The 12,387-nt window shown below is 50.0% G+C and overlaps 1 protein-coding gene across 7 annotated transcripts in view; it reads right to left on the bottom strand.

Annotated features, from left to right (window-relative positions):
• The window catches only part of LOC106034392 (rho GTPase-activating protein 7-like), a 51,810-nt gene that overhangs the window by 413 nt on the left and 39,010 nt on the right, over positions 1–12,387 (bottom strand). For 6 of the 7 annotated variants that reach the window (XM_048064822.2, XM_066977129.1, XM_048064829.2 and 3 more), the window contains 11 exons: positions 11,844–11,915; positions 10,781–10,862; positions 10,223–10,286; positions 8,259–9,604; positions 7,626–7,796; positions 6,755–6,914; positions 5,976–6,174; positions 4,736–4,952; positions 2,897–3,011; positions 1,590–2,600; positions 122–306 (listed from right to left, as the gene is read on the bottom strand). In XM_048064822.2, the coding sequence (XP_047920779.2) occupies positions 2,583–2,600; positions 2,897–3,011; positions 4,736–4,952; positions 5,976–6,174; positions 6,755–6,914; positions 7,626–7,796; positions 8,259–9,604; positions 10,223–10,286; positions 10,781–10,862; positions 11,844–11,915 (2,444 nt within the window). In that variant the 3' untranslated portion in view covers positions 122–306; positions 1,590–2,582. Of the gene's footprint in view, positions 1–121; positions 307–1,589; positions 2,601–2,896; positions 3,012–4,735; positions 4,953–5,971; positions 6,175–6,754; positions 6,915–7,625; positions 7,797–8,258; positions 9,605–10,222; positions 10,287–10,780; positions 10,863–11,843; positions 11,916–12,387 lie in introns of those variants that run through there. The other variant, XM_048064832.2, reaches the window with a different exon arrangement.

Genomic DNA, 12,387 nt, shown 5'->3' with positions numbered 1-12,387 from the left:
TTGGAGGGCTGAGGCCTATCAGAACACCCAAGTGTCCTTCTGGGAAACCGCCCAACCACAGTACAGTCACTCACAATCCCAGAGCTGACCTTGCTCTGATGATATCCAGCATCATCTTTACCTTATTTGCCAAGTCCACGTGCGAGCAGGTCACCCAGCTTTTGATCTTATCTCTGGCATCCCTCAGCTAAGCACGGAGCTCTCACGAGAGCCGAGCAGTTTCATCCCAGCCCAGCAGTGCAAGGCCCTGGTGATGCTCATTTCATGGACGGTGTCAGTGAGCTGATCGAGGCAGCAAGCAGGTACCTGCAGAAGAGAGCAAACACTGCACTCAAGGACTGAACTTCAATGTAAAACACCGGGGGACTGTGAAACAACACAGCCTGAACTCTGTTGTCCTGTGGGGGGGTGTACCACCTACAAGAACCCACATTCCCATCACTGCATGTGCAGGTGGGGCACCAGCACCCCAAAAGGGGTGGCTTCCTGAGTGCCTCTCAGAGGCCAGCAGTTACGCTGCAAGCATGCAGCTGCACAGAGCACTGCAGAACGCCTGCAGAGCAGCACCACACCCAGTCCTCACTGCTGGCAGCTTGTCCATCAGGTTTCGAAGGAGGGAAGAGTGAATGGCTTCCTCCTTCCGCTCTGTCACCAGTCTCTTGTAGCCACCCCTTCCCCCTGCTTGCCCAGCCTCTCCCTGAGCAGCCCGCTGCTCGCCCGGTGCGTTGATATCCATCTCGATGTCCGTCTGTGACTCGCCCCAGCAAGGAGGCAGCCGAAGGACAGCAAGCCCTGCCCCGCACAGCTGGCCTCCCTCAGCACGGTGTGGCTGGGCCTGCCCTGATGCACTGCCAGGGCCAGTCTGCTCCTAGGTGCCACCCCTGGCACCGCTGCCAGGAGCTGGGACAGCCGGTGCTCCCGCAGCCCCAGCAGCTGCCAGCACTGCTGCCGGATGGCAGGCAGGCGGCAGCTCTCCCTGGAGGAGCAGGAAACCCAGGGGAAGAGCAGACCGATGACTACGCTCCCTCAAGAGGATGGCACAGGGGAAATGCCTTTCCCTGCGGCAGCAGTGCTCTAAATCCCTACAGAGCCACCGAGCTGCTCTGCTCATCTATCCCAAGCTGCGCACCAGGCTGCCTAACAGTTGGCCGTGGCTCCTGAAAGATGCCTTTGCTTTGGGATTTGTTGGGCGCTCTGCTGTGCGAGGGAAAGCAGCACAGAGCTGAGGCTGTGTGACTATCAGAGGAGGTGTTGGGCTTGATGTAGCTGCTTGCTGCGTGTGCGTGTATCTTTGTGTATGGACATACACAGCAATGCAGGTATACAGAGAGATGTAAATAAGCTACACGTGTATGTCTGTGACAAGTGGCCCACAGCCTCCCCATACGTCAGCTGGGGGGGGGGGGGGGGGGGCTGACCTATGACAGCCAGACAGCACTGATCCGGCAGTTACACACACACACGCCTGGTGACTCTGACCCACGCCAGCAAGCCAAACGTGACCTAGCTCTGGTGCTCGCTGCCCAGCTCCTGCAGACGCCCCGGTACCCCCGCCGTGCCCTCCCGAGGCAGTACCCGCCCCACGGTACCTGAGCAGCGCTGGGCACGCAGTAGCAGCCAGGCACCGGTTCCAGCCATCAGGGGAATCCGCTGGTGACGAGGCCAAGCCAGGCAGGGTCAGGTTTGGTGACAGCAGCCGGGTCAGCCACGATCCAGCGATGGCCAGGAACAGCTGCAGTGACGGGTCTGGGGCCAGGTATGTGGGGCCGGGCATGGCCATGGCTGAGGCCTCTCCCCACAGTCACCAGCAGGAAGGGGACAGCCTGGCTGGGCTGTCCCTGAGTCCCGGCACCAGACGCCCCCCCCCCCCCCCCGGTGGAGTGGGGGACACAATCGTGGCCCCTCGCAGTGCCCTGGTCGCAGCAGGAGGGTGCAGGATGTCCGCTGGCCCAAGGCCAGCCCAGGTGGCGCACAGGTGACTGCGGGGACAGGTGCCAGGGCACCCCCGGGGGGGGGGGGCGGGGGCGAGGGCTGGGCATGGGCATTCAGGCCGCTACTGAGGAAATCGGGACCTGCAGTGGGGCTGGGATGGACAGCAGGTCACTGGCCAGTTTGGGGTCCTGGGGGCAGGGGGTGGCAGGTGTCACTCAGGAGCGTGGGGCTGGCTGGGGTCAGTACTGGCGGGAGCCATGGGGCAGGGATGTTCGCAGCCCGGGGGAGCCAAGGGGAGGCAGCTCCCTGCTGCTCGGGGTGGTGTGAGACCTGAGCTGACAGCTGGGGGGCACCAAGGGCTGTGGCTCCCCAAGGGAAGGGACCGGGGGCTGGGTGTGACAGCAAGGCCACAGGACAGCCACCCAGTCCCATGCCACCTGAGCCAGGCCAGCAGGGCTACTGGGGGTGGCAGCCAGGGCCAGCTGAGTCCCAGTCATCAGACACACATCTGGGGTGAGAAGAGCCGAGGTCGAGCCAGGAGGGTGGGTCAGCAGCAAGCCAGGTCAGGATCGGGTCCGGTGACAGCAACCAGGGTGAGCCACAGTCCAGTGATGGCCAGGAATGTCCATAGTGACGAGGAAGGGCCGAGGTCAAGCCGGGAAGTCAGTCTGTGGGTCAAGGGCCAGGTGCAGATTAATGGGGTCCACGGCCAGGCACAGGCATGGCTGGCGGCACTCCAGCCAGGCCCCAGCAGCCAAACCTCACCTTCTGCCAGCGCGCCCCAGGACAGGAGGGTCAGCCCTGGCTGGGGCTCCCCACAGAGCATTATGGCAGCCTCTGCCCCACGGCACCACCATGGAAGGGGGCAGCCCTCGGCAGCATTAGTGCTGAGCTGGCCCCAAGCCCAGGGTGGCAACACCCCTCCCCTGCCCCACGCTTTGCTCTGTGACAGCAGGCAGCATACCTGGAAGAGCCTATTGCACTCCATTATCATGTGGGCCAAGCCCTGCGTCGCTGCCAGGTTCTCGCTCAGCTCCCTCTGGTCCGGCTTCCCCAGGCTGCACTTCCTCTGGCTCAATCTGTGGATGGGGAAGGCAAAAGGCAGACTGTGAACAAGAGGCTGGGCCGTACAGGCACACTGTGGGGCTGGAAACCAGCAGCTTCAGCAGGAGGTTCTGCATGAGGCGCACGTCGCCTCACATATTAAGATACATCACAGCCATCGTTCTTGCCCAGCATACCCAGAATGTGCCCAAGGCAGAACTGACCAGGAGCAAGGTCTGCCCTTGCAAGGCAAGGCATTTTATTCCCCAAAACACATCATCACACCTGGCCAAAGACAGAAATCACCCCAAATTACTTTGCATGCAGCCTTCAAATATCAGGCTCCACGCAAAGCCCACGCAGAACCTTTTGGCTCAAACCACACTGAACAGATTTCAAAAACAGTCCCCTCTTTTAATTCATAATCATTATATGACATCATTAATCCTGGCTTCTGATGCATCTAGCCACGCACATTCCTGCCAAACAGCTTGAAAAATGCGTCAGGAGATAAGAGGTGTCCTCAGCTGTGCGCCTCCGAGCCAGACCTGTCAGCCTCTCCTTTGAAGTCTGAAACCTGCACTGCAGCTTAATGCCCGGTTACAAAAAAAACCAAAAGGTTCAAAGCAACCTGCCTCCTGCACAGTGACAGCAAAGAGAAACCTCAGCTTCCCTTTGTGATCCCAACAGTTCCATGCTGAAGTAAACCCAGGCGGTACAGATCTCAAAGCCCGCTCTCCAGGCGCTCAGAGGGGGCTGCAGGCGGGGACGGAGCAGCTGCCCCGAGCCCTGTCGCGTTGCAGCGGCCCTGGCACCGACCTCGCAGCTCCTCTGCCCTGCGCTGCCTCAGCCCAGGGGCACCTGGGCAGCCCCAGGCTCCAGCTGCACTCAGGCTGAGGTCCTGCGTGCTTTCTCTGCCCTCTCTGTGCTCTCCAGAGCCTGTGTTATTGCGCTGACGGGTGCCAACAGCACATCTGACAGCTTCTGCAGCTCTCTGGAAGCAGTCCTCAGCTTCAGAGCGCCATGTGAGGTGATTAATTGGCTACGCTGATGGGTGCACAGCGCTGCCATCAAAGCCAGCTGTCCTTTTCTGCTCTGATACGTGTCTGCCCATACGCAGGAGCACAGCATAAAGCAAACAAACAGCACTGCCTCAGGAGACCAGATAAGGCACGAATGCTCTCCGAGATACTACTTGTCTGCTTTGGCCCAAGGGCACCTTCCTCCCTGCACGTACAAGCGGGCAATGTTATGCAACCCAGATACTTCTAGTTATTGAGATAAATGTACAGCATCCCCGTGGCTCGGTTTGGCAGGCACAAGCCCCTTATCACCCAGCAGCACGCGTGCCAGCAGCTGCTACAATCTGCCAGGTATCTGCAGGGCCTTCGGGCTGCACCAGGCTCAGGTCCCCGGTGCAGGAGCTGTACGTCCCGTGGCAGCACCACCTTCATGCAGGCAGTGGGCACAGGCGGGGCGCTGGACCTGTGGGCAGCCATAAAGAGACCAAGAGGCAGGCTGGCTCGCGTGGAAACTCGTCAAGAGCAGGACACGAGGGCCTTCCCATAGCCGCCAGAGCTCTGCGTGTGCTGTGGTCAGCTCCTGCTGGACCTCAACAACTGTACTGGAGACAAACCCTGTGACACACACACTTTGTCCCCATTAAAAGCAAACACTTGTCCTAGGCCAGCTACAGAAAGCACTGATCTAGCAGAGAACACTACTGACAGCAGCAGTGCCAGCACTAGGATGACAATACCGAGTGGAGGAGGAGCTATCCCGTCTCAGGGTGTTGAGGTGAAACAACGATGGTGCGAGACAGACAGCGATGTTGGTTGGGGTCATCTGATTTTCTTCAACAAAAGCAACCACATCTCGTAGAAAGAACAGGAGGATTTTCAGAGCTTCTTGGTTTTCCTTTGGGAGAAGGAGAATGGCAGCCTGGACAGCCTGAAGCTGCTGGTCCTTCGGCACGTCTGAAAACAGAAAAATGATGGAAATCACACGTGATTTGCAAAGGAAGTATCTGTCAAAGGAGTGCCAGGCAAGACTTTGAAACTACAAGAACTGAAGCTCTAGCTCACAACAAGAAGGCCATTGTCACCTTCACACCACACAAGTACAGTTTTCACCAACTGCCTGTCAATATGCACACATATCCAGTGATGCTGGTGCTTGAGTTCTTGTATTTATTTTTTTCTTGAATGCCTTACTAATGAGCTCATGTTGAACTGGCTCTGATTACAATCCAAAGAGGGGCTTTTCTCCACACAAAATGTTACTCTGCAATGATAGTTTGGAGTAGATACCTACGGTACCTTTTCCTTTCAGCCTCAAGCATGCAGAGAATAGATGCTCTCACTGAAGCCCAGTGAGACCCTGTGCCTGACAGCTCCTGCAGGAGGGTGGATGAGGCTCACCCTGCCAGGAATGCCCATCATGAGAATGGTTTCTCCAGTTTTGACCACGGCAAAGGGTAGACCATTGCCGCTCTTTCCCTTCAGCAGATGCACACACGCAGGAAACACAAAACGTGCTTCTTGGTGAAAGCACCACCTTCCCTATCTATCTCCAAAATATACTAATCTGGGCGCTTGCGCAAGTCACATATGGCACAGGAATGGGGAGCAGAGTTCAGCCATTTGCTGTTTCTATCCCAGTACAAAAGACAGGAGGTGGACAGTAGCCAGGTGTAAAATAAATGGAAGGAAATGGTTCCACATCCTTTGGACAGAGGAACTGTAGCGCTCCTCACAAATGCTTGTAGATGCAAAAAGAAAACTAGCGTCACACAAACCTCTTGCAAGATGCAGATCTCAGGTGTTTAAATCCAGATCGACACTGAGGTCATCTTTTCAGACAGGTCCTGCCTGATTTGTGTCCTCTGATTATTAAGGGACACAGCATCAGTTCCAGTCTGGACACTGCCTAGTACAGCCGAATATTGAGGTATCATAAGATATTCAAGGAACTGGAAAACTATAGCTTTTGTTACCTACATTGGTAGATGTGGAGGAAGGATTCACAAAGCCTGCTAGTAAATATAGGCTCGGGAAGGTCTCGGAAATACTGCTTCACCATATCTGCCACGTCAAATGCTGACTGCCCTTCGTAACATACGTTGTTTGGGCTGGCTTCATTCATTTCTCTTAAAGACAAGATCCTGGATTTAACACCAGATTTTCGGAACAGGCCAACCTACAAGGAAAAATGAAAACATTAAAGACACAGAGGAGTTACCAGGACGCAAATATCTGACAAATAATAATTGATCCTTCACTTCCCTTTTGACAGTTAAGATCCTATGCTAGCAGGACGCAATACTGATGTATTTTTGTATCAATAGCAGCAGCAAGGATATTCATCCCCGGCAGACCATGAGTGAGTATGTTTTATCTCTGCTTAGTGGCACATTCCAGCTGAAGCAAGACTCCTCATCACATCGGCTCTGGCACTACCGGCAACCACAGAACAAAGGGAACCACAACACTGTGTGACCTCCTGAGGGAGCAGAGACGTGCCACCATACCAGGAAAAAGCACCAAGAGAACCGAATGCAGATGAGTTCAGCAAGGCAAGGCAAAGAACACGATACAGGACTAAAGGTATTCCCAGAAGGTAGCAGCATTGTATTGCCCTGCAGGCCACCTGCTCAGACCTATCACACCTTTCTGCCCGTGGTGGCAAGGAAGTCCCCTCAAAAGCTGAAAGCAGAGACTGGTTCTGGAGCAGATCCCTTTTGGGAACAGAGCTGCTCTGGGCTGCTTCAAGTTCATACCTGGTCAAGGAAGTGGCTTCTTAAATAGTCCAGTGCTTGCAGGATGCCGTTGGGCAGTGGGTGGCTTGTTCGCTGAACATTCAGAAGCAAGGGGACCCCAAAAACATTTTTGCCCTTGTAGTCGGAGGCTTTCATTTTTTTAATAAACTTTGGTATAGTCCTGAAAACAAAAAGCAGTACATCCACCTTATTAGCCCTCCAGCACAGTTCTGCTTGCTACTTTAGTTACACGTGTGGAAAAGGACTTAGCTTGTACGTGCCACATCCCCAAATTTTGCCTCACACCTGTACACATGGCAACGTAAGATAGAGAGAAAATCATAAAGACCCATGACAGGAGTGACCTCCTCATGTCAAAACTGAAATTAGCTTGAAAAAAACTCTCACGAGAAATCCGTTCCCTCCCTTTGGGACAATGCAGTCTTTTTTCACTTCCTTCTAGACTTTCTTCACTTCCTTCAAGCACCAGACCCCTATCCCAAGATGCTAACTGGCATTGCCAGTCTCACAAGTGACTGACTGTGTCATTGCTTTAGTTGAAACTGGGTCTTGATGCTGGAGATGGATTCTCCACCTGGTCAGCTCCCACCTCAGGTCCTGTGAAGTATCTCTGCCAAAGCCCTGCAAATTCAGAGAGAAACTACAAAGTGCTTTGAAACCAGTAACAATCTGTGACCACCAGTGAGGAGCAGAAGTGCCGTCCGTAACAGGAAATCCTGGAGCCACTGAAATCACCACGGAACTGCCAAAGACTTAACAGGATGAAATTCCTCACTGTGGACACGTGTAAGCTAGACAGACAGGGGAATTCAGCTGCTTACATCAAATTCTCTCTTTCCAACCCGGTTTGCTTTAATGTTAGAAAACTTACCAGTTCCAGCCCTGCTTACTGGACGGGGAGTATCTGTCCATTAGAGTAGTGAGTTTCAACAAAGCCAGCTTTTGTGTCCGGGCTAGCTGGGCAGCTGCCTGACTGTCACCCTGGATGGAAAGGCTGTCCAGGTTCTCGCTCTCTTCCACAGACCAGTGTTGCTTCCTGTGCCTGTGGGATAAATGTTGTTCAAACTGAAGGACTATTCCCATTGTCCCTGTTAATTTTCTGCCTGCATTTGCAAAACTCCTAAGACTCTACACAACCCGCAGTTCCCTGAAGAGCCCATTAGCTGCATTTAAACAAGCTGCTTCTCTTCCAGGAGGTGCTATGGCCATACCAAAAGTTTCAATAAGAAACAGCAAGCGAGCTAGCTGATTCCAAATGCCTAACAGTGCTGATACGGATCGTGAGAGCCCTACTTTCAACAGAGATCAGAGCAGATGTAGATAGCACGCTGCCTACGGAACAGAAGTGCCTGGCACTACCAGTGCAGACTCCGCTACCCAGAACAGACTCAGTCAGGGACATTTTGATCTGGAATAGCTATTACAGTTTTTTTTTCAGTGGAGAAAATCAATGGGGAATGCTACCAGAGGGGCAGTCTGCTAGGGAAACCCAAGGATGGCTGACCTGTTGGTCTTTTTAGGGTCTGTTATGTACATCAGCTCTGTAGAACTGAGCTCCTTGTCCAGTTCACAGCTGCTCTCTCCCTCAGTGGTTGGGACATCTGATGTCTTATCTTCCGAGTGCTCTGTGTCAAGATGGATTTCTTTAGGGGAGGATGGACACAGAGACGTCAAGTCACTGGCAAAGTCCAAATCCCCATCATCTGAGAACTTCTGTGTCCACTGATCGACCAACTTTTTGAGACCATTGACATCTTCTATAACATTGTTCAGTTCTGAAAAAACATCATCATCATCAACGTCCGCTGCCTCCAACTTATCAAACTGAAAATCGGGCAGGTTGTCGTATACACTCAGCCTGTTATCTGTGCATGAAAGGGGGCTGCTGGGGGCTTGGGGGTCCTTGGAACTGCTTCTGCTCCGGCTCCTTCTGCACCCATGAAAACTCCCAGTTCTCCAGTTGACAGAAGAGTTGTCCATTGAAGACAGGGAACTGTTTGTAAGTGCTGTAGGGAAAGTGCCAGGCTTATGGCCTTGTGGTACTTGAAACATCTGGTTCATCTGTAACTTGACTTCGTTTTTGAGGTTTTGCTGAGATACATTGTTCCATAGGAAGAGCTTGCCAGACTCCAAGTCTTCTGCATACATCCCCTTTCTTTCACAGTGTCTTTGTGGTTTTATAAGGGGACCTGGAGTGCTCACTGTGCTGCTGATTTCAGAATGATTGCTGCTACTGCAGCTCTCCGGAGAACAGGAGGAATTGTTCTTTGTTTGGATGCCAGAGAGGTCAGCAATATTTACACAGTTAAGCATCTTCATTTTTTCTTCATTAAATCCTTCCAGAAGAACAGGCTCGCTTATTATGGGTTTGGCCTTTGACTGACCACTCCTTAAGTTGCAGCTCCTTAAGTGCAACTTCTCCATTTTCTTTAGAAGGCTCGTCCTCTTTTTGAATGGTGACCTATCCAAAAGCTTCTCTTCACTGGTGATATTTAAAAATTCACTAGGAGGAGGTGAACAACTAAAAGCAGAGTCCATTGAAGCAACTTTACTCAAGACACTCGTGCTGGTTTCCACATCTTCAAAAGCTTTGGGGAAGCTAACAACATCACTGTCACCACTGCTAGTACTGTGGATTGAGGACACATCATGTTTCTCACTATGAACCAAAAGGATTGTGTCTTCACTGCTGATGCTCTTCAGTATTGGACTGCCTGGGACCGATGCACCAGCACCTTCTTGTCCTGCGAAACTTTCCAGGCTGTCAAGACGAGACCACTTCTGACTGCACCGCTCATAAGCCCATTTGTTACTTATTGCACAAGGTTCATCATCATCAGAGTCATCACTCTTAGAAAGAAGAAAAAAAGGTATACTTCAAGGGCAAAGTTTTGAAACTTTAAATTATCAAAAATGTAATAAAAATGAGACCAACTGCCTTCAAAGCCCCCAGGACCCACATACGGAAATGTAAACGTTCAGTTACTGAAGGTCTGCCCTGGGGTCTGTTCTGTTAGCTGCAAATTTGTCACCTAATTTGTTAGGTGACACATTACATCTCAGCATGCTGACAAACCTGATAAGTTTACCACGGGAAAAGATGACAGATTTGATCTGAGGATGAAAACTTCAGTTTTGTTGCAAATCCAGAGATTTTAATTTTTTTTTTCCTAAAGACAAAGAAATCAAACACTTCATGCTTCTACAACTAAAACTCATCCATTTTCAGGTAGAGAAGCACTTGGCTGTGGGACTATCGCAGCATCAGCATCTGGCACACCCTCTTGGAGACCTCAGCCTCACCCACTGTTTGTACCAGGTGCTCCATTTGCTGTACTGCTCCCACACCAAGTGAGCACCAGGCAACAAGCAATCTATACACCTTTTAAAAACAGTTGTTTTTTTTTCTTTCTTTCTTTGATATAGCAAGTAATCACATTTTTACTGAGAAAATTAACTATTTCATACCTGTTTCCTCTGATGGCTTACTTCCACTTTCATTGATGCACACTTGTTCAGTGTGTTCAGTCGTCTAGGGTGTAAGAACAAAGATGAAAGTTCTAAATTTAAACTATTTTTTCCTCTTGAAAACACACTTGTTACAAAGTAGTAGCAAAGTTCTAAACTGTGCCTGCATTACTGGTGTCAAAGACTGGCATACTGTCAGATGTTCTCCATGCATTTTACCATAACCAGTGCCCACTAACAACCCCATGATGTTCACAGTCCCAGTTCTGCCATCTTAAAGCTAAGGAAGACTGCACCTAATCAGTTACAGTCACATTAAAATCATATAATGAGCTTTAATGATTGATTCTGAAAAATTGGGTGGAGAGGAATCTCATGAAGTTCAACAAAGGCAAGTGCAGGGTCCTGCACCTAGGAACCCATGCACCATCACAGGCTGGGGGCTGACCTGCTGGACTGCAGCTCTGTGGAGAAGGTCAGTCTAAGATGAAAGCTAAGTTATGAAAAGGTGAAACACCTTCTGGAGCCTATTAAAGGTGATTCATAATTAACATTTACCTGAACAGTGATTCAATTGCATCTGCATCTAAGAAGTCATGATCTTTCCTCACAGTTTTTACGTCAATAGGAAACTGCATATCTGTGAACAAAAGAGTTGAATCTGAAGTCTGAGTCATGATGGCAAAGACTCTGAATTTTCCACATGTTTAGCAAAGGTTAAATAAATCAAAAACCTACTTCTATAGCTATATATTCACACAAATGTCCTTTAAGCAAGCGAGACATCAAGGTTCATGGTATACTGCTTTCAAATTTAGCTCTATCATTCAACTTCCATTTTTTAATTTTGCACTGAACAGGGAAGGTGGATATTAAAGCAGGCAGAAGTTTCTGTCAATTCTTTGAACTGTAGACCCTTGATAAAATCTCTCTTAAAAATGCATTAGCTTTTGTTAACATTCAGTGACGTTTATAACAATAAACATATTTAAAAGAAGAACATTTTTAAGTTATAAGCACAAAAGTTGTAGAAAATTATACAAGTTCACAAGTCCATATTTCTCCCACAAATAATAAGCACTCTTTGCAGCTTCAGCAACATGAAAACATGCAGAAATCGTGTTGTTTGACTGTTTGACTGCTTCTGAGTGGCTGTTTGAAAAAATTATGAGTGCAAGACAATTTTTCCAACATCCTTTTTCAAAAATGCCATTGAAACTGTATCTTGCTCAAGACCACAGGTTACACAGCTTTGGATGAGTTTTGGCTGCAGTCAGTGCATCATAATACTCTAATAGAAATAATACTCTAAGGAAAAGAGATCAAGTAAAGTATAAGAAACTAAAAATCACAAAAGCAGTAATTTGACTGAGTTGCAGTCTAACAATAACCAGGAAAGATCTAGTCCTCTGTGGCATTCTCTGGTGTCCATGCCAGCTTCATTAAGGTGTCACTTCTGCAACAACACACACCGTGTTGCATACTATCTATAGGTCCGCATGAAGCTATTGCAGAATTTGGAAGTGCTCCTGTAAAAACTGCCAGGTTCTGAAAGATTATTTATGTAAGCAGTTCTACTTAAATTCAGTGTCAGCTGCTGGACAACGCTTTGGGATCCTACCTTCAAATAACTGAGCATACTGGGGAAAGCCGGCAGCCCTCAGCCAGTCGCAGGCTTCTCTGGCTTCAATTTCTGCAATGAGAACATAAAATTGCTCACTCACAGGCTCACAAGAGTAGTGCCTTTGGAATATGTGCACACTAGTTTTATCTGGTGGATTCTCAAAGGATCTTGAGTATTTTGTCAGTGTGTTACTGAAAGGAAAGAACTTCTTGTATCCAACATCCTTAACCTGCACACACCTCTGGAGCAGTCATTCTGACATAGGATAGATGTGAAACACGTGAGAGCCTAGGTATGAAGGTGTACTTGAGGTGCCATACATCAGTGTATATCAGCTGCCCCAAAGTCTGGACAGAGAAGCATCTGTTACATGTTGAAAGGAGTCGTCAGGGCCGGGTGTGTGATACGTGTGCCCATATCCATTCATGCACTCCAGTTCTGAGACGATGATAAGACGCAAACAAATCCTATAAATAGCCTTTAAATGCTATCGCAACATTAATTACACGGACACTGCCTAAGGATTCCCAGAACAAGGGTT

This window comes from Anser cygnoides, chromosome 14 (assembly GCF_040182565.1).
Source record: "Anser cygnoides isolate HZ-2024a breed goose chromosome 14, Taihu_goose_T2T_genome, whole genome shotgun sequence".
Taxonomy (NCBI): Eukaryota; Metazoa; Chordata; class Aves; order Anseriformes; family Anatidae; genus Anser; species Anser cygnoides.
The sequence above is the reverse complement of the archived record's forward strand: the minus strand, read 5'-3'. Positions and strand labels throughout refer to the sequence as shown.